Source organism: Diadema antillarum, unplaced genomic scaffold, assembly GCF_040938485.1.
Source record: "Diadema antillarum isolate AM-2024a unplaced genomic scaffold, OU_Dant_1.0 scf00000051, whole genome shotgun sequence".
NCBI lineage: Eukaryota > Metazoa > Echinodermata > Echinoidea > Diadematoida > Diadematidae > Diadema > Diadema antillarum.
Genome location: NW_027270940.1, coordinates 232,067 through 254,687, shown reverse-complemented (window position 1 = coordinate 254,687; position 22,621 = coordinate 232,067). Strand labels below are relative to the sequence as shown.

The 22,621-nt window shown below is 39.0% G+C and overlaps 1 protein-coding gene and 1 long non-coding RNA gene across 2 annotated transcripts; both read right to left on the bottom strand.

Annotated features, from left to right (window-relative positions):
* Nucleotides 1-5,951: 5,951 nt before the first annotated feature.
* On the bottom strand, nucleotides 5,952-12,506 carry LOC139715585 (DDB1- and CUL4-associated factor 7). Its single transcript, XM_071627147.1, has 7 exons — nucleotides 12,299-12,506; nucleotides 10,780-10,881; nucleotides 9,410-9,508; nucleotides 8,333-8,521; nucleotides 7,618-7,827; nucleotides 7,042-7,159; nucleotides 5,952-6,124 (listed from the first exon to the last, which is right to left on the bottom strand). Exons 1-7 carry the CDS (start codon nucleotides 12,452-12,454, stop codon nucleotides 5,952-5,954), a joined length of 1,047 nt encoding a protein of 348 aa, XP_071483248.1. The 5' UTR covers nucleotides 12,455-12,506.
* A 4,591-nt stretch (nucleotides 12,507-17,097) lies between these two features.
* Nucleotides 17,098-19,814, bottom strand: LOC139715584 (uncharacterized). Its single transcript, XR_011709839.1, has 3 exons — nucleotides 19,684-19,814; nucleotides 17,617-17,711; nucleotides 17,098-17,175 (listed from the first exon to the last, which is right to left on the bottom strand). It is a non-coding gene; the product is annotated as an uncharacterized lncRNA (long non-coding RNA).
* Nucleotides 19,815-22,621: the final 2,807 nt, after the last annotated feature.

Sequence of the window (22,621 nt, the reverse complement as noted above, 5' to 3'; positions counted from 1 at the left end):
ACACAGTGAGGCAGAAACAACACTGGGTTTTAAACCTTTTAGAAAGTTCAAATTTATTTACAAGTTCATACAATGTGAAAAATACTGCTTTCTCTTTTTTTTTTTCACATCCGAATGATCTGAACACATGAAACACTACTACACAAGCTGACTTCTCTATCGGACAATTCATATTACATTTTCTCTTTTACAGGCATGTACAATTCTAAAATGATCAAACAGATGTTTTCCATGATGATTGGTTCGTGTGACAAGCAACATGCGGCATACAGCACAGGGAGCAAAAGAGCGACGTCTCATACATACACGTATACTGTCGACAACATTGAATCTTTTCAATTTCACACAAAATACTGATCATACTGAACTTCCAATTTTGATTCGTCCCCAATGAGTCCACACCTGAACAAGCAAAATACATGTACAGGGGAAAGTACATGTATGACAAAAATGTGAACATAAAAATCATTTATGATGATCGTAATGCTGTGATAAATTTCCCAGAGTAGGCCTATTCTGTGTAAGCACCAATTTCTTCCCGTAGGACCCTTCCATTAATCATTACCCCAGCATTACCCGGTACAGGTGAACCTTTGATAAATAGAGATAAGTTTTGTTAGAGTGAGAGAATTTTTCTGTGAGACTCTCATCTCTCCCATTTCCTTTGTTTTAATAAGGTTTTGTTATAATAACAAAATTATTGTAGTCCTGACTACAGGTAGCTTGTTACAATGGGGTCCACCTGGGCCCTGTTGAATTATTATATAGATGCAATCAAATATGCTGTATAAGTAAGAAAATCAAACCTAAGTCACATAACAGCCAATCAGAATTGAGTATTCAGAGATTTTACGCTTGATTTGCGACTCCTGCTGATCTCGACTTTTATGCAGCAGGGCCCTGCACTCATTCCTACATGTGGGTGACAAGGGGAAAATGTTGAGTATAGGATATGTAAGCACCACTCAAGAATACATTTATTGAACCTAGTTTTTTTTCCCATTTAAAGACACTGTTTGCATGGGGGAGGGAAGGGTGTTCCTGATTTACATTGGTCCTCATTCGCTGCCCACCGAGATACATTCAAAAAGCCACAAAGAGCGCCCGTCAGCATATGCTCGTAGGTAACGGTCGACTTCAGTTGAGATTCTTTGGCTGTGTGTGTACTTACAATAGAGATCAGTGATAAAACTATACACAATTTGTTACAGGGGTTCTTAAATAACTCTGAGCCAGGTCTGCCTTCCCACTCATTGGTATCCCCACACTACATAGACCTCTAAGGGTCCTCTGTACTACAGGCTAGAAAATGGTATGCTGCTGGTATTACCGGGTCTTCCCAAACTAGAGAACTGAATGAGATCATGTCAAATGGCAATCAAATTTTCAACATCGATCATACAAGATAAATCAAACTTCTCCTCTGTATCATCATTACCCAATAATCCCTCAAGTTTTGAGCTGTCATTTTGATGTTGAAAATAAAAAGATATTCACACATACAAGTCAGTCAAATAATTTTTTGAAAAAAATTCCATGTACAAAGACGCAAATCTTTACCAGCACCACACAGCATTTACCAGTAGTGCTGGTGGCTGCTCATGTAAGGTATTGACACATATCTGTAGAGTAATCAAACATTAAAATGAGCGGTGGTAGGTGGTAGTGGTAGTTACAGCGACACTGGTGTAGGTGTACAAAAAAAATGAAAAATACAGAAATAGATACACTGTAGTCGTAAATGTTCCTTTATATCAGGAGTTGCTCTCACCGAACAGACTGGTAAAGCATTATTTCTGCCATCAAGAAAGAACTTTTACCGGTGTTTAGTCTCTTCAGCCATTTTTGGCAAGCTACTCCCTTGTCCTTAAGGACAAACCGTCGATTAGTAACTGCCTGAAATGATACTCTGCATTCTCTGAGCCCATCCCTGAAATGATGAATGGACCACGGTAAAGGTGGACATTTTCCTGCAATAAAATTTTTGTACTTGGTCAAGCAAGGTGAACTTTGCGCATTTTCATTTTCAGGGCTGTCAACACTGGAAACTAGTTGAGAGTGAGACTCCCATAGGCCAATGCTATAATTTAGGAGTCAAAATGCGTGAGATCAATAGAAATGCATGCAAATGAAATAAAGTTTTAGAGTGAGAAAGGACCAAAATGCGCGAGTCTCACGCTCAATGCGTGAGAGTTGGCAGCCCTGCATTTTTCCTACTGTCAATGTGCTGCTGTAAATATATCTATTAGCATGTACAAATTGCAAAAAGTAAACTATCTGAATTCTTGCGATGAGAGCACATAGCACAAAGTGTACAAAAATCTGCCACACCGCAAAACAGTTCACGTTCATGGTAATGGTGGCAAGCAAGATAATGCTACTTTGACCGATTTGCCTCGTATTCTGTACATAACCCTGCTCTTTGTACATAACAGAGGCAGACACGTAAACAAGAAATGCCCAAACAGGGTTGAGAAGTAAATCTCTGTTTTTTTGGGGGGATGTATGTACAAAGGTTACAGGAGGAAACAATCCTCTGCACAGTCAAGTTCACCTTCCCAGTATGTCCATTAACTACAGTACCTACCATCACTGTCATAGGTAATTTTTGTGAATGTACAGGTTATAATTACTGTGACAGAATTAGATAATATATCTATTGGGCTTGTCTGACGTGCTATGAAAGAAATCTGTGCAACAAAAATTCTAACAACACAGTGACTTGAAAGAGGCTTAAAACAAATTACAATGATCATTAAAAATTTGTACACAAAACGCCAATCAAACCTTATATTGCTAGTATTTCCCATACACAGATTATCTCATAAAGCATTCTAATGCGTTCTAAGGTTATCACCCTCGGAACGCAAAGGTGTCTGATCTGTCAGCTAAATACAGCCCCCACATTCAAATCAAAAAGGATTCCAAGGAACAGTCTTCATCCTGATAAAAATGAGGCCAAAATTTCCTAATACATAATTATGATACTACACAAGTTCGGCACATGGGACTACACCTCACACTGTAAACTTGCACACACTAAAATAACTCGTGTTCAGCAGACATACACTGTGTCTTGAACTTCTGATGATTATTCCTTCAAACATGTATCTTCTGTGACTAAAACGAGGTAGGTAAATACCCCTGGAAGTACATTTCTTCCTTCAGTAAGTCAATGTTATATAAAAAGTCCACACATTTCTACATACATTTGACGATAAATAAGTCTTGTATAAATGATGTGTCATTTCATTTCAGCGGTAAGATTTGTTATGAGTCACAAATATTGATATATAGTCCCACAAAAGCAGATATTTCTGTTTTGTCCGAGTTTTAACTATACAGTGGCATCTGTACTTGATCTTTGAATAAAACTTCTGGGGCGGACAAGAGAAGTAAACACCGCAGACTGAATGATCTAATGCACTTAATACCATCCAGTCTCCCAGATAAGGATATGGTTTGCAATTGATGACATAACACACAGTATTGGTATTTCGGCTACACTTGTGACACAATTCTGCTCCATAATCTCTAGCTTCTATTCTACTTTAACGTGCCCCAAAACTGCCGATATTCCTCTAAAAAAAAATTATAAAAATTGCACAGGGTAAATCTTACATACTAACAAACGTACTCCTTCTGCAGGGGATTTTTCGAACCTCATATTTAGCATAGAAAGATTCACTTAGTCTCTCAATAAAGTTTTACTTTTCACGTCTGCTCCTTGCTATATCAATACAATTAGTTCCATAGCAGTACAAATATCATGTCTTTGAGAGCCACAAATCAAGCAGATATTGTTTTTTAAGGAGCATTTCAGTTCGCTGTACAATATTTCTTGTGCACTCTAAACCCATTGAGGACTAGTCCCAAGTAAACTCGGGCAGGAGTCTATGTGAAATGAGTGCTATAGCAAAATCAGTCCGTCCTCAATGGGTTAAACATGTTGACTTTTTCTTCATACACACTGGGCTGTCTTTTGTTGTTGTTGTTGAGATCATGACCTTGAGGGTTAACTGGTCTCAACATCAAAAGACAGTCATTGGAAACGAGCGCTTGAATTTTAGGCAAAGGTGCATATAACCTCATCTGTGATGCCAAAAGTACTTGGATAATACGAATTGACATGATAAGGGAATAAAAGAATCAAATGTCTATTTCATCTTAAAATTGTTTTCACTACAAGTAATATTCCAGCAGAATAAAAATAAACATTTTGAACATATCTTGGTGTTAACAAGTGAGCTTCATACAAAATTTCATCAAAAAAAAAAAAAACCACCACTTAAAGTTGCTCTTTTATAAAGGCAATCCCATTTGGCAAATTTAGCTTAATATGCGAACCAGAAGGGCATTAGCACTGTACAGAGTTTAGGAAGATTTTACACATTCTAGGTTGGACTCAAGATTGTATGAATGCTGAGCTCAGCACTGACAAACCTACACAATTTGGCCCCTTTGGATGCTTGCTGAATGAATACACAAAATATGTTAAAAGTTAATACAAAATGCCACGCATGAAGGAGGTGAAAAAAGTGAGATACAAAAAAAAATCTGATTAGCTGAATCATCTTGCTGGATTTGGTGTGTCGATTTTTCTTCCTTGAATCTATAACATCGGCTCAAATTTCTGTTTTAATCTCGAGGTATTACAATTCTTGTTAAACTAAAGGGATGGGATAGTATTGGTTGAGATGAGGTTTGAGCCTTTAACTTTTTGCCAGATACTATGAAACCACTTATGAAGTGTTACAGAGCATACAATTCCAACAGGAATTGATAGTTTATTTGATGAAAATTGGTTCTGAGATATTCCAAAAACACAGTAAAGCAAGCGATCCTGATAAAAGGTGGGTTCCATTAGAATCCGTTTGTGTTGGATATCTCAGCCATTTCAAAACCGATTCTCATCAAATAAAAGTTTGAATCCCTATTGCATGCTCTTTCATTTTTCATAAGATGTTTTTCATTATCTCACATATAAAAAAGTTTGAAACCTGAAGCCCCATCTCAACCAAAACTATACCATCCCTTGAATTCAGTACTTTAAGAACTGAATAACTGTTTCCAATGGAATATCATTCTTAGTATCATCGCATAATTTTTGTGTGATTCCTTCAACAGATGTTGTAATAAATTTTCAAACAAGAAGACAGTAGGTGAACCCATACACCAATATCTGAAGGAAAAACATGTTTCAGCGGTAATGTTTGGCTGTTTCCTTTGGCCATCAATACCCTTTGCATTGTAATGTGCTACCCCAAAGGAAATGCCCCATCTAGAACATTTCAGAAGGAATTACTGTTGCAAATCTTCACTACTATGATGTGCAAAGTACACTTGGTACTCAGTGATTTGTACAACTGGTCAATGTGGGTGCTAGCTTGTCTCCAGTGCAGCTCAATGAATAGGAAAGAAAATGCATTCCTACTCTAAGCCAACAGAAAAATGTAGCAGAGATGCGATTTCCGACTCATTTCAATCTGTCGCCACACCCTTCCTCTTCCCGATTCATTTTCCATGCCAAATTGTCACAGGCGACTCTATATTCTCATGGTGGATGCACATTTTCGTCCTCATTCGAGCATTTCTGCTCATGTGGGGAATGGATGTACTTCCAAGCCATAGCAACACAGTTCTATTGGGCCGATATCCTTCTCAGCGCGGTGTACTCGCTACCAATTCCTAATCTCTCCATTCTGACATGTCCTGCCAAGCCCTCACACGTTATTCCACAATCCTATCCATTTCTGCACCTGTTTCTCGCTGTGCCCCTCTCTTCCCTACCATGCCCTTTCCCTGCCAACCCCCCACCCATCTCCATCCCCACGCCCCCTCAGTGCTCCCTTACTCCTACAGCACTGCTGCAGCCCCACCCACAGCCACAGCCCCTCCCACAGCCCCTCCCACAGCCCCTCCCATTGCCCACCCGCCCGACATCACCACCCCTATACCCGCAGGATCTCCAGACAGTTGTTGTAGCAGATGGCGATCCAGTCCGGCTGCGTCGACGCCCACTGGATCTGGTTGATCTCCCCCTCTGCCGTGTAGGCCAGGATGGGGTCCTCGATTGCCCGCGGCATTTGCTGGATGTCCCAGATCAACGCTTGGTGGTCATCCGCTGTAGAGATACATCACAGAAAAGACACAATAGATAAAAATAGATTCTGAGCCAGTGACACAGAGCTTGTTTGGAAAACAGCCTAGTTTTATTAAAGAGCAACGTAAATTTTTAAAGAAGCATTTATGCTAGAAATGCAGCACGGGAAAGGTGTAGAGAAAATTGCAAGCTTTGCTGCGATGTAAATTTTACGACAAAGCTATGGCTATGACACTTTCAATGTACTGTGGCATATTGCAATTCATCAATCAATGTGTGCATGGTTATACGTTTTTAATGAAAAGTTGGTAAGCCGTCAATCGAGTTGGGTGTGCGAACATGGCGCATGATCGCCCATCCTGCATTCTTATATGAAGCTGCTGTTACAATCCTTGTTCCCTGTGATTTGTTATGAATTTTGAAATTATTCTTATTCCTTGTCCTATTTACTATAACTCTGTACCCAATATAACCAATTAATAGATGTTCAAATGTAAAAGTCTGAAAATCATCCGGAGTTCTCCTTTTAAGAAAGTACATGTACCTAAATTATCTCCATCTTTTCTCCGTGAAATTGACAATCTGAATCACTTCAACGCCTCACTCAAGACTCACATTTTACACCAGGCATTCAATAAACTCTCTTGGAGGAGTCTGCGCCCTTTGAATGTTTCTATAACAGATATATGGCGATATACAAATGCTGTGGACAATCATCACCATCATCTCTATGACTAGTTACGGCATGTATTACATTATAATTGCACAAGTATAGTGCAAAATAGCAGTGAAGAAATGTGAAGCAGAGTAGGGTAGAGTACAGAAGCATAGAGCACAGGAGATTAAGGCATATAGCATAGTTTTACTTGGTGTAATACAGCAATATGCTTGTGATATAATCAATTGTGAGTGTGAACAAACCCCCAGTTCACACATACCTGCAGTACAGATGTGGCATGAAGAGTGCGGGGCCCACGCGATGCCGTTCACACACGCACGGTGGTTGTTGAGTCTGGCCACAGGTGTGCACGGTACCCTCACATCCAGAATAATAACCTGTATAAACAGCAGCATAAGGATTTTGATAATCAGTTATCATCAAAAGAACAATTTTCAAGCACTGCATGTATATTCAGACAACTGGAGCTATGCTCTCAGCACTTAAAAAAGTGCATGACTTTTGAATGAACGGACACACACAAAGTGGTTGTTGCTTCTGGCCACTGGTGTGCACGGTACCCTCACATCCAGAATAATAACTTGTGTTAATATCAGAAGCATAAGAGATTTTGATAATCACATCATCAAGAGAACAATGTTCAAACAAGTGTAAATGCTACATCTACTTTGAGATGACTGGACTTATGCCACAAGAATTTTATAAATGCATACCTGGTAACTTTTGAATGGATTTCATCAAACTTCACTGGTGTAGTCTACTAACATTTCTGCATTTACTCAATCTACACAATTATTCCCTTTGAACTCGAACACTGCTTGTAAACTGTATTCACCTCAAAGGAATCCATAGCCATGGTGGCTAGGTAGTTGGGGTCCTGCTTGTTCCACGCCAGCCGCAGGAGGGGATGGTGCTGGGGGTCCTCGTAGATGATTGTCGAGTGCTCCAAGTGCCGCAGGTCGAACATCCGCACCGAGCCGTCAGCACCAACTGACGCAAACATGTCGCGGCCGCCGCCAGCTCGACTGAATGCAATGTCATATACCTACGGAACCGCAGACAAATGTGTGAAAGATGATGATAATGGTACTCAAGTATAAAACAGTACTGCAACTATCAGCATTCAGCCTTATCATCATCATAACTATCGTTGCTACTGTATGAACTTCTTCTATTACCAAACATGAAGAAATATCTAAGTTTTCAGGAAGCCCCTGCAAAATCAGACGACTTGCCAGCTCTGCATTGGACAAGTGCTGAAATAGTTGAAATTTTTGTGTGAAAATTTCCATGCAATTGGAGTGACGGTAAACTACCATGTTAATAAAAGCATGTGTATTCTTTTTTTGCTTGTTATATAATAGCACAAATCTTTAATATCAAGGACGGTACAGTGCAGTTTTGGTGAATAACAAACACGACTATAATGAGTTTATTGTTTCAACAAAATTCTTTTTAAAAAAGGAAAAATGACACTATGTGTGACAGCACCTATGTCATCTAAGATAATTTTTGATGCCATGGATTATCATTTTCGTAGTCATCGTCACCTCTTTGTCGTGGGCTATCAGTTGCGTCTTCACATGTCCCGTCACCATGTTGACCCTTCCCACGATCTGACCAGTCTCCAAACCCCAGATCGTGCACGTCGTGTCGATGCTGGATGTCCCCAGAAGGTTGGGGTCGACCTCGTTCCAGTCGAACGACGTCAGTGGGGCACAGAAATCTGAGTTCTTGTTCTGTGGAGGGAGGGGGCGGACAGCCGAGCCGATACTAAGTTAAAGGGGCATTCCAGACGATTTACATAATTTCACATCATGTAATATTATACTATAAATCAATGGTGCCATGTATAGCCATGTCATGTGAGGTGTGGCTTGAGCAATTGATTGCACTAAAAATGCAATTTGAAAAAAAATTTAATTCATTTGCTTAATATCTCACAACATTCACAATTTATTTAATTAATTGATCAAAACTTCTTAGGAAGCTGCATTCTGTCAATGCAGTAAGCTTTCAAGCTAATAGCAGGAATCACATACAATATACTGTGGGTATGTTGAGTACAAATTAGATAATTTACTGACAAACTTGTATCTATTCATTAGCAGTAAATATACAGCTGTACCATGAAAATCAGACTTTATCACATCATCTGAGAAACATTGCACACGAGACCAGACAATGCAATCTACAACCCCATCTCTCTTTTGATGCAAATTTTGATCACATTTAATTCACTGGTACACTGTACAGTGCACTCCCGTTCTAACGAACACGTTTAAATAACGAAATTCCGGTTACAACAATATAGAAATTCAGGCCGCAGCATTATCTGCTCTATGTTTTTTATTGTTTATTTGTTTGTTCTTAACGAAATTTCAATATAATAAAAGAAAACTGCTGGTCCTGAGGATTTTGTTTTAACGGGAGTCCACTGTGTACCTCAAAACAGGTCTTGTCCATCCGCCACATCCGCATCCCACGAAAATCAGACTTTTATGACATAATCTGAAAAACATTCCACACAAGTCCAGACGATCCAACCTATCTCTCATTTGACGCAAAGCACGATCACATCTACCTGTACAATTTACCGCTACATCAAAACTTAACGGGGGACTTACGTTGTTCAGCAAGCATTCCAGCCGGGTGTCGGTCTCGCCCACCCGCCACACCCGCAGGTAGTCCCCGCTGGTTGCTAACAGGTCTGGGAACACGCCCTTCTGTAGGAATGGGTGTTCAGCAGGGGAGAACAGGGGGAAGGAAAAGTGTTTAGCAAAGATCTAATACCTCCATTCCTGGAAACTCTGCATAATTTGCTTCTTCCTCTCTAAAACCCAGTGCTCTTTTAATCTATCAACATTTAAGCTCGTCATTTCAGATCTAGTGAGGATGCCTGGCATCCAATTTTACACTAAAATGATTAAATAAAAAAATTATACTGACACTTTACTTTGTTCATAAATTCTTTCATCTAGAGGCAAAAAGTTTAGCAAAGAGCTGCCCCCCCCCCCCCACACACACACATTACCATGCCACTAACTCATAGAACTTTAGATGACAAAGACTATAATATGTACACTTTGTTTCTGTCTTTTGAACCCAATGTTCTTCATCTACACACGTAACAAAATATGTTCTTCATTTCACATCTAGTGAGGATGCTTGGAATCCAACGCAGGAGTTGAAAAAAAACCAACAACAACAGGAAATCCAGAGCTTTTTGTTTGTTTGTTTCTGTTACTGTTTTTGTTTTGTTTTTTATTTGCAGAGCGGAGTAAAATCTGTACACAAGTGCCATGTGAACTTCAAACAATGGTCACACAACTCACAAGAGGAAAGACCATCTTACTACCTGTATTCTAGATTTATATCACAGAGAGCTCATAATCTATCAATGACCAACAAATTTTAGCCACATCGCCCGAGCCAGAAACATGCTAGATTTAAACAAATAATTGCCACAATTGACAAACAGCTTGTTACAAGCTGCCACATATTTCACTTCTTTCCTTCCTTTTTTCTTCTTTAAATTCTCACTTTGTAACTGCTTTGGAAGAGAAAGCTACAACCGTAACATCCTTTTCTATTATATCAATTCAATTAAATTCTCTATCAATGTTTCATGTAGCAATGCACAGAAAACTATTTTGCGCCTACAAACATGCAAGCAACATCTCTGCAGGCATTAATCACTTGGGCCAATTATGTGCGTCCCACAAGCAAACTCATAAAAAAGAGGTTGTAGTTTATGCACATTCAGTAAAATTACAATTGGCATGTTCAAATGTATACGCCACTGGCTGATTGAAACACATCTTTGCATACGCTGTACATGTATATAATGGCATTAAATATCACTGGCAAAATCTCACTGTGGTACCAGCCTGTACACTCTATAATATTGCACATGGAACTTCCTACAGCGGGAGCAACAGTGAAGTTCAGGGGAGGTGGAAAAGGTGTTGTAGACTTTAGGTGCCAAGTCACTCACATTGTCGGGAATCCACATGATTTTGGTGGTTGGGTATGGGTGGTCGAACGTGGACTTGGCTTCAAATTCTGACGTTTCTTCATTGAGTGCCACGATCTGGACCTGCAAAAGAGAACAGAGAAAGACACTATGAAATCTCTTAACCAAAATACGGCCACACAGGGGTCTAGATCTAGAATTCTAGATCTAGAGTAAAACCCTCAATTTTCGGACACTTAAGCTTTTTAAAAAATATTTGTTCAACTCAAATAATACTCTACAAAATTATATCTATTTAAATATCAACCTACTTTTTCCTAATATTGATTTTGTTAAATACATCATAAAATTTCACAGAATACCCAAATATTATCACAAAGTCAATTCCCCAAAATTCAGACAGCCTCTCCAAAATTCCGACACGCGCTGTGCGCATTCAATGTCAATACGCATACAAGGCCGCTTAAAAATGAACGCACGCCATACCTTGCTAGCGCAAGGTTGCATCAGGGACGTTGCGGCACCCGTTCGTGTTCCAATTTTGGTGACTCGGCACTTGCATTCAGCCCCTGTACATTTATTCACTGCATCGCGATCATGCAACATTCGGCACGTACAGAGATTTTGTTTTTCTTTTGCGTTTTTGAGGATACCACCACACTCTGAGCTTGCAATAAATGAAAAATCTGGCAACAGAACGGCGTAATTTTTAAATTTTTTGCACTTTTTCAGCGACCATGAGTCTATACACAGGACCTAATTCGCGCGCGCTCTGGAAAAGTTGCACCGATTCTGTATTTTTTGACGGTAAAATTTGGTCTTTTGGGATTTTTTTAGATGGATTTTTGGAGGTGACTCAAGGTAACTCAGGCACTTTCCTGTGGTGAACGAGTGTGCCAGTATGTGAAACGATGTGATGTAGAATTTGCTGGCTTGTGATACAATGTAACATTAAGTGATATTAGATAAGTGTCCAGATTCTGGCCTGAAAGGGCGGCCGAAAACTGGGGGTTTTACTCTCGTTGGCGCAAACCCCCACTTTTGGCAGCAGAGTCAGCTCAGAGGCCACCTATCGAATAAGAAATATCGGTTGGTTGAAATAGATCTATCAATTATCATTCAAAGTGTCCCTGGTCCTGCACCAATCCTAATTAGACCATGTTCAATGGTCAAATTCAAAAATTCCTTTTCATTAATTATACTCGGCATCACATTCGTTCAACACTAAACACACATCACCCAAACGAACGTAGACTACAGACAAACGAACAAACACGAAATGAATGAATTCAAAAACATGAGATCAAAGCTTTCACACTAAGTTACATAAGTAAGGTTCTTCTTGTGATTTTGCGATCCATCGCAGTGGAAACTTTGCTTAGCTCTGCTCAGCTCGCCAGTGGTATTTTCCTGGCGACATTTCATACACACAGCGGCGACATGAACACAATTCACAACGGATTGTGTTAGCTGTCATAGTGCAATGTGTACGCGGCACGTACAGACTGTACACACTGTGACTACGAGACAAAACACTTGCCTTATTGTTGTATTCCTCGACGAAACTTCCAACGGCCAACCTGAATCGTTTGTCAGGTCTAACGCCCCAATTCATGCTGTATAACGTCCAGGGGGCCTCATACTTGTAGATTTCCTTTCTTTTAGGAGTAATCCCCGCCATCTTGGCAGGTTTCATCAGAAATTCTGTTTTGTTGTCAATTCCCACCGCAGAAAGTGTACGCCATGTATTTCAGGAGCGGGTCAATGAACTTATCTGACGAAAAAAGAAATGATGTTTGAAAACAGCGCCGCCATGCGGCGACTCGTTCATCCTTTTCTTCATAAACAGTGAAACGCCATCCTACGTTCAAGTTATGTCAAACTGAGCAGTAGGGCCTACTAAGTAAACTGATACATTTTAAAGAATGTAGAAGAATTCCGAGGAGTTTCACAGATTCACTTCATTGTACCCATAGAACAATTACAGATTTTCTAATGTTCTGTAGAATCATTACAAATCTGACGATGTCAGCGTCTCAGATATCTCAATACCCAAACCCACACCAATCTTATATTGTTTATATCAAAAATAATTATCTGGAGGGACCTCTGCATCAAATCATTTGAATGTAGTGATATCTAGCTATGATGAAGTTTATGAACAACGCCAATGGCAACTAATGGATAAAAGTATGAATCTTATTGTTTTATTCTTTGGTTAAAAAACGGGATTAAGTATGCGCAAATTACTGCTTTAATTCGTGAAACTTGTGAAATGTTGACAAACAAAACCGGATCCTTAATGTTTCTGCCTATCTGATTCTGGAGACGGCAAGCATGTTTTGGGTCAGGAAAGCAAATGAATTATTGTACTAGTATAAAATTCTGTTGCTCATCTTCCTGAGGGGTAGTCATTGTGGTATGAAACTCTTCAATTTCAATTTCCGTTCGCATAGTGGAGTATGAACAGGAATATCAGCTTCGGTCTGCTTGCTATTCAAAGTTTTGAATCAAATTATGCATTTCTTGATTTTGTTGTTGTTGTTGTTGTTGTTGTTGTTGTTGTTGTTGTTGTTGTTGTTGTTGTTGTTGTTGTTGAAATGCCCTCGGGCAAGTGTTAACGTTTTCAGGATATCGTCTAGGTTATGATGGTGTACAAGTTGAAATTAATTCAAAGCGGTTGGTGTGACTTTCGTAATACAATATATTTCATAGATAAACTGCAAGGAGAATGAAACCCCAACAATTATGGATTAGATGAGTTAAGAAATATCACTGGATGATAATCAGTGAAAGTTTGAGGGAAAATGGGACTATCCAGCACTACATATACTTTATATTGAGCCCCGTGATGTAACAGTAGGTCACGGGGTGGGCCCGCCTTTGCGTAGGTTATAGGGATCGTATACTTTTGGTTGAGACCTAATTTCAGGTTTCTAACATTTTTTTTGGTGAGAAAATGAGAAACTTATGAAAGGGCATGTAATTCCATGAGGAATTTAATGTTTTTTTGATGAAAATTGGTTTTGAAATGGCTGAGATATCCAAAACAGAGCGATTCTAAAGTGTGGGACTCACATTTTATTACGATCGCTTTGTTTTACTTTGTTTTTGGATGTTTCAGTCATTCCAAACCTGATTTTCATCAAATAAACTTTGAATTCCTCTTAAAATGGTATGCTCGGTACTATTTCATAAGTGTTTTCTTGATATCTCGCAAAAAGTTGGAAGCCCAATTCTCATCTCCACCAATACTGTACCATCCCTTTAAGTGTCGGACTGTATATGACTCGTGGTCTGTATGACTCGAGGTCTGTATGACTGGTGGTCTGTATGACTGGTGGTCTGTATGACTGGTGGTCTGTATGACTGGTGGTCTGTATGACTGGTGGTCTGTATGACTGGTGGTCTGTATGACTGGTGGTCTGTATGACTGGTGGTCTGTATGACTGGTGGTCTGTATGACTGGTGGTCTGTATGACTGGTGGTCTGTATGACTGTGGTCTGTATGACTCGTGGTCTGTATGACTCGTGGTCTGTATGACTGGTGGTCTGTATGACTCGTGGTCTGTATGACTCGTGGTCTGTATGACTCGTGGTCTGTATGACTCGTGTTTAGTGCACCCATTTATACGACGATGTCATTGATGACCATTATCTCATTTCATTGGATAGTATTGGTGAATAACCATGTGAAACCTATATGTCAGCTGTACAGTATATGTCCCCCCAAAAATTACAATCCATTTTTCGCACTGATAACATCCAATATGATTAAACTGTCTAAATGCGACTTCAGGGTCTTAAAATATAACATCTAAGCTCTATTTTGCAGAAAACCCCATTCAATTTGCTTAAGCGGTCACAGAGAAATGTGGATTATTGTAAAGCATGTCATGAGTCTGATTCTTCCTAGTTTAGCACTTGGATGCTCTTGGAAATGCAAATTAATATGTGAACACAATAGACACAACTTGGAGGGAAGAGATTTCTGATATCCTCTACGAAATTCTTCATTTCTCTTTGACCCCTAAAGCAAATCGAATGGGATTTTTTGTAAGATGTGGGCAATGAGTTATATTTTCATACACTGATATCGTATTTGAATTGATTCACTATTTTTGAGATTATCATTGCAAAAGTAACAGTTCCATTTTTTTTTGGGGGGGGGGGGGAGGGGGGACACACGGTATATGCACCAGTCCTAAAATGACATGGAAGTTTGAGAACTTTTTCCAAAGTCCTAAATATATTCAGCAATGCTATATACAAAAGAGTATCTACACCACACACATGCACACACGTATCTTTAAAGATATTCTTTATTCGAATTTTGTTCGATATTATAACCGTATACGTTTCACAATGAAACGAATGCAAAGAAGCAATTATTTCAATAACAATAATAGTGGCTGCTTGTATAGCACTCAGGTCCACCTTTCGGTGCTCATGTGAATGGCGCTTTTGTTTTACGCAGATTCATTAAAAAAAATACTTAATTAAAAACCTATACTGGCATATGTTAAATCAATCTTAATATACAAAATGACTTAGATGTGAGTCTGATGGCAACACAGAATTTCCCTTTATAAACACGATCAAACTCATAACACTTGTTTGATTGCATAAAATACACAAACATACACACATATACACACACATGCGTACATATTTTGTGAGTGTGTGTCTGCATAGGTTTCACTCATCACAATCCAGCTAACTTTGCGAAAGACCAATTAAGGATATGCTCACAGCCAATGGTTTTTCTTTCTTATAATCCTACAATTTTGATAACAGTACTGTTCCAGCGTTCCCATTCATGTTTTAGCTTTGGTATAAACTGCTTCTTCAAAGAGGACCCTAATTCTATATTATTCTTTTGAAACCTATAACGAACGCGTAAAATTTTGAGACACTTTTCAAAAGGTTAACGTGTAAAATGTAGAGACGTACACTATTAGGTGCATTTCCCGCCCAAACAACGCGACTTTTGTGAGCAGACTACATCCGGAAGGCGTGTTTTTTTTAGACGGCACAGATTGGGGAAACTAAAAATCTATCGGGGACCCTATCCCTAAACCTAACCCTAATCCTAACCCTAACCATCAAACCCTAACCCTAACCCTAACCCTAACCCTAACCCTAACCCTAACCCCAACCCTAACCCTAACCATAACCATAACCATGACCAAAAACCCTAACCCAACGTTTTTCCCATAGGTTTAACACGCGCCATGCCCCAATCTGTGCCGTCTTAAAAAAAAAAAAACGCATCCGGAAGCCGGTGAGAACGCCGACAAGAAGCCCGCCACAGATGGTCAGAATGCTGACTCGGAAGACCCCTGTAGAAGAGACACAATAAATCAAATGGATTGGAGAGTAAAGGCAAGATGACTGAAAGGTCAAAGGGCATACGATGCCGTTGCCATGGTGAGGAAGGCGGTGAAGTTGGTGACGATGACGTCATCAATGATAAGAGTTGTGATAAAAGATATGATAAATGATGTCAATAATCATGATGGCGATCCTTTAAATGACGCAAATTTCTTGTCAGATTTTCTGGAGATCTTAAACATGATAATTCATGACGAGGTCTATAATTATATAGAACGATATAAAGTTTGCCAGTTACTGATACTGAAAAAAGATAAAAAGAGTAAAAAGATTGTGGAATTATTTTGTCATTGCAGTGTGGAAGTATAACAGAGGTATGCTGTTTTCCCTCTTGTATTCTCTAGAACTCCAGTACGACAACATTATTCAATTTAATTTCAGTTCACTTCAGTTCCTTCCATCATTGAAATAAGTCAGTATCACAACAGACAGGGGAATTTGCACAAAAAAAAAATCTCATTGGATAGAAAGGTGCAGAGCATATAAAAAATGTTAAGTAACATGGTGACATTAAAATCAATTCAATTCAGTTTCAATTCGATTCAGTTCAATCTATTTCCATAAACAAGAAGTAATACAAACTATACGCATGACATTTGCCAATTAATTTGGCCAAAAAAAAAAAAATAAATCATGAAATATGGTATACGACATTCTTGCACCTTCTTGTAATCTTTAATTCTTATCTCAGCTCTTACGCGGCTCTATATTCATGATACAGTGGACTCCCGTTATAACGAAGTCCTGGAACGGGCAGTTTTCCTTTCGTTGTATAGAAATTTCGTTATAACCGAACAAAAAAAAAAACAAAAAAACATAGAGTGGATAATGTTGCGGCCTGAATTTTTATTTCGTTGGAACCGGAATTTTGTTATAACCGGATTTGTTATAACGGGAGTACACTGTAAGTATTACTGATGTAACTGCTTCGGGCACACTTTCTTACCTGCTGAAGAGTATGCTGTGACGTCAGAGTCCACATTCATCCAGTAAGTGTTCGCTGGTCCCATGACCACTGTGGCCCTGAAACAGCGATGTATATATGGCCATAAAATGATACATTTATTTTGCAGCAACAGGAGCAGCAAACCAAGTTAACGTAATAATATGATATCATAAACATGTCTGATGCCAGTAGTGAAGTGATTCGAAAACAAAAAGGGAAAACTGCTCCATGCAGACAAAATGAGCACAGAGTCAATTAAGCAACGGAACGAAAGACTACCGTACTGAAAATATCGTTACGATGTAGATGTGACACATTGATTAATTTGTATTAAGAAGGGTCGAAATATCATCAATAGCTTTAGATCTCCGACGCGAACGCTAAACACGACGTTAGCAGGCAATTTTAATGGTAAGCGTATGAGTGAAACAGCTGTTTTCATTGTCCATGCCGGGAGGAGGCGTCGTCCTAGCGTTCGCGTCACAGATCTAAAGCTCGTTACTCGGTATCATGTAAACCTGAAGAGAACGTTGCCATTGCCAGTTCCAGAGGGAGGGACCCACACTGATTCAACAGCCGTCTTCGGTGCGTTGCTGTTGTGTCCCCATGCGTTCTTATTTAATATAAAAAAAGAATGATAACAATAACAACAAGAATAATGATGAAAAAATGGTAATGAAATATAGTAACAATAATGAAAACACTAGTAATATAATGGTTAACAAGAAGAAAAAATGATACTAGTAGCCTTTGGGGAAAATGTAATAAGACAATTGCAACAATGATGACAAAGTATAGGCCTATATACATTATGGTAATTATCACAGCAGAGTAATTTTTGTGCTACTGATAACTATAATATGTCTCTATATTAACCCGTTAAGGACGAGTCCCGAGTATACTCGGGCAAGCGTCTATGGGAAATGTGTGTTGTAGCAAAATCAAACCGTCCTCAACGGGTTAATGTGTTACTCCTTGGTGGTGGCGGCTCCATTTATACATAATATCTAATATAATATATGATATTCAGAAATACACTTCCAGTTACACACGGATTTTGCAATCAAATTGTATTGTACACTGTAAAAACATCGGTGTTAGATTTAACACCACGGGTGTTAAATCTAACACCGATCAAACTTCAATAAAGGACCACACCCACAGGTGTTAAAAATGCACTGTGATGGTGTTGAAAAGTGTTCACCTGACACTTCGTGGTGTTAATTTGACACTGTACCTGGTGTTATTTTGACACTGTACTGGTGTTAATTCAAAAATGACACCACATGGTGTTGATTTGATATTTGTTGGTGTTAATATCAATGGTTTAACACCCGTCCAGCTTCAATAAGAGACCACACCAGCTGGTGTTACTTTGGTGTAAATTTATTTTCACATTTTTTTCAAAAATCTAGTATTTTAATGTAAAATTCTTGATCGTCTTGTTTAAATTAAAAATCAACAAGAAGTGCAGTTACTAAGAAACTCTTCAAAAACAGTTTAAAATTTGAAAATGACACCCGGGGGTGTTAATTTAACACCATAAATGAGCACCGAAAATTTAACACCAGCTCGGTGTTCACTATTTAACACCGGACTTTTTGCAGTGTATAAACAGAGAGGGGTCTTTATGCAGGGTTTGGGATGAAACTAAAGTACATGGACATGGAATCAAGGGAGATGGACTACTGCAATAGTAATCGAATTCCCCGGATGTGAATGCGCGGGATTTAGTAGATATATAAGCCCACTGGTACACTATACATATAGATCGCCCACATGCAGATAAATACTGGGGCATAAATAGGATGTGTGCAGGAGTGTATACTTCGTTCTATATGACCCGTGTACGATTTTTGTTGGTATTGTTTGATAAGTTGATGCTGCATGTTGCTTTTTATGATTATGTTGTTGCTGTTGTTAATAGGAGACAAGCACTGAATTTTGCATGTTCCACTATACCAGAATACTATGGCAAATGAGTCCTGTAGACGTAAGTATCAAAATTTATGATATCATTCTTCTTTATAAAAGGGGTATAGACAAAAATGATGAATTCAGTGATAGGCCCACTTGCTACTGACTTGCATCAAATAAGATCATGACTGTAAAAAAGCTACCACACTGTAAAACCAGAAATGTCCACGTGCTCTCTAAAAAAATCGAGTGGAAATTTTCACTCTAAAAAAAGTGAATACAAAAAAGAGTGAATTTCGAGTGAAATTGGAGTGAATTTTGAGTGAAAATGCTCATTTTCACTCATTTTGGAGTGACGTCAGGGATCACTCCAAAATCTTCGAGTGATCCCTGACGTCACTCCAAAATGAGTGAAAATGAGCATTTTCACTCAAAATTCACTCCAATTTCACTCGAAATTCACTCTTTTTTGTATTCACTCTTTTTAGAGTGAAAATTTTCACTCGATTTTTTTTAGAGAGTGCATTTTGCGAGAGCACAGATAGCGAAATTAAATGCACGCTAAAAAGTTCCTGTCTATAGGATCTACACTAGTAGTAATGCATTGGATGCCAGTGGCAATTAGCGAAACTTTCATGCTGAGAATGTTTCTTGCTTTATCCACTTACATCGTCTCCCTCAAAACAGTCAAGAGCGGCTGTTCCCGCGGGAATTTCCGTGAAAGTCCCGATGCTGTCGTCGCTGGCCGTTCCCGTCGTCTCTTGAGGGCGGGCTACCAGAAGAAACCCGGCAAACGTCGTGTCTTCGTCAGCCTCAAGTCGGACTGAAACAAACAAACAAACATGCCGATCGAATCTCAAACCAGTTTATGGATGCTATTGATACTGTCACATTCCTTTATATAGCACATGATTTTTGCCTTCATATTATGTTGTTTATTTCCTGTTGTATTTTGTACTGTTTTGTGCTGTAAATTGATATAAGACTCACTGAAAACAGCGAGGTTTTAAAAGGTTTTTTTTTTCTTAAGTAAACGGAATTGACATGAAATAAAACCAAAAAAAAAAAAAATCACACTTCTTATTCTATAATGGACATACATATAACAACTCAGTTTTCAATATTCGGAATTCAGTTGGTATTTTTTGTTGGTTGTTGCTATGCGAGAGTTACTATGAGTCAAGTTTTGCTGGTTGCCAGGTCATGTCGAGGTAAGCACAAACTCTGAGCGTGTGAGTGTATGTAACCCATTAGAGTAAATCGACAATTAAATCTGAACGTGTGGGTGTTAGTACAACTCACTAGGGTGACTCAGCAGTTAAAGTTATTAATATCTTTCTGTATAATAGACTCGTTTTTAATTCACCACTTCTGTGTACAGCAACTTATCATGATATTGTATTTTATGTACTCTCTAAAAAAAATCGAGTGAAAATATTCACTCTTAAAAGAGTGAATACAAAAAAGAGCGAATTTAGAGTGAGATTGGTGTGAATTTTGAGTGAAAATGTTCATTTTCACTTTTAGGATTATGTTAGGGCGCCATCATGCGTTGTTCGAAAGCATCTACCAGACCAAAACGTTTGTTCACTGAAACTCCATTTGTTTAACTCGAGACTATAATTGTCGGTATATCTGTTGCGTTTATACTGTATTTTGGTTGATTCAAAACGATTGCTCAAGTTTTACATATTCGTACATCAATCACAGCTGATTCAAAACGGTTGCTCAAGTTTTATATTCGTACATCAATCACAGCTGCTGTATAAATAATGCGTGTATTTCTTTCCTTTCCAACTCCCGGTTCTTTTATTGGGCTTGGTTCTTGCGAAAGACGCAGCTCCATTTGGAAATCTTAGGATTATGTTAGGGCGCCATCATGCGTTGTTCATAAGCATCTACCAGACCAAAACGTTTGTTCACTGAAACTCCATTTTTTAAACTCGAGACTATAATTGTCGGTATCTGTTGCGTTTAATACTGTATTTTGGTTGATTCAAAACGACTTTCTCTTTGTGGTGAAGTTTCGTTTTCAGCATTTATATTCTGACCTTGGTAATATCAATAATTGTTATAAATTTGTATGTTATGCCTTATGATAAAGACTTAGTGATGGATACATGGGTTTAAAAAAAAAGTATAATCAATTTTGTGAGGGGCCAACGGCTATTGAAATTGAAAAGTACACATCAGTTTAGGTGAAGAAACTTTTTGAAAGAGATTGGCACACAGAACAAGCAAGAAACAAACAAGCAAACAACAACAACAACAACAACAACAACAACAACAAAACCCAACAGAATCCTCAAAATTCACAATCAATCGTACCGGATCTCTGCAATCTGGCACCACGATAAGAAGGTGATTCGTTGATTTCCAGCTCATCACTATCATAATGATATCTCACTCTGTGTAGTTGCCGGTGAAATTCATACAGAATAAAGTTCTATTTCTATTTATTCATTTATTTATTTTTTTTTATCTTTATTTATTTATTTATTTATTTATTCATTCATTCATTTATTTATTTATGTATGCAAGGGCGTACCGAGGGGGGTGTTTTGGGTGTTCAAACACCCCCCTTTGCCAAAAGGGGGGTGTTTAAGGTGTTCAAACACCCCCCTTGGGCAAAAGGGAGGTGTTTGAGCTATTCAACACCCCTCTTCAGCAATGCTTACATGTTGACAAATGAAATAAAAGCTGTCTTTACCGCTTTTATTTCCGTTTTGAATTCGGCCTTTCCTTTCTTTTGCGTTCATTTTCTCTCTCTCTCTCTCTCTCTCTCTCTCTCTCTCTTCCTTGTTTTAATGTTTGTGTGGATGAGGATACATTATGGAGTTAAATAATATCATACGCACTAAAGAGCTCGTGTACAGTACGTGTTAATATACTAATGATGCACAGGATAGAGTGTGTTAGTGAAGGTGCGGCGCGCTCGAGAGTATTGACAATGGTGCGACATGCACGAGGCGCAGCCGAGTGCATGTTTGCAACCGTTGTCAATACTCGAGAGTGAGCCGCACCTTCACTAACGCCACGAAATAATCCTGTGCATCATTAGTTTTATAAAATGGGTCGAAAACTAACAGCATTATTCACGTACCTTTGTGGGTCAATACCAGTCAGCTACATGTAGCACTCGCTCAAAAGTCAAGATGTCCGAAGATGTTCGTCCCAAGCATTTACGCACGTCGCACTCGGAAATCCCGCACACTAAGTACTGTACGTACGTATAAGAGTATACGTACGCCACGTACTGTTATGCACAAGAAAGGCCGCCGGCTGTTGTGGCAGCCCGCGGCCCGAACTAGAAGTTGTTTACAGGATTGACAGCGCGTATAGTAGCGCGTGACGCACTTGTAACAACTGATTGAGTGCGCACTGCTAGTGTAAAACATTGTGACGTACGTCAGGCCAGGGAGGTGGAAGAGACTCTTCTTAGTGCTTACCTGAAGAAAATAATGCACGCCACGTGACTCATTTCAGCGCTTCCAATTGGCTACATTCTTGAACCCATTTTATAATACTACGTTACTACACCGCGCGCGAAGCTGACGCGCAAACAGTAGACATTCCCGATCCCTGCTTTGCTTTCTGACCGAATCG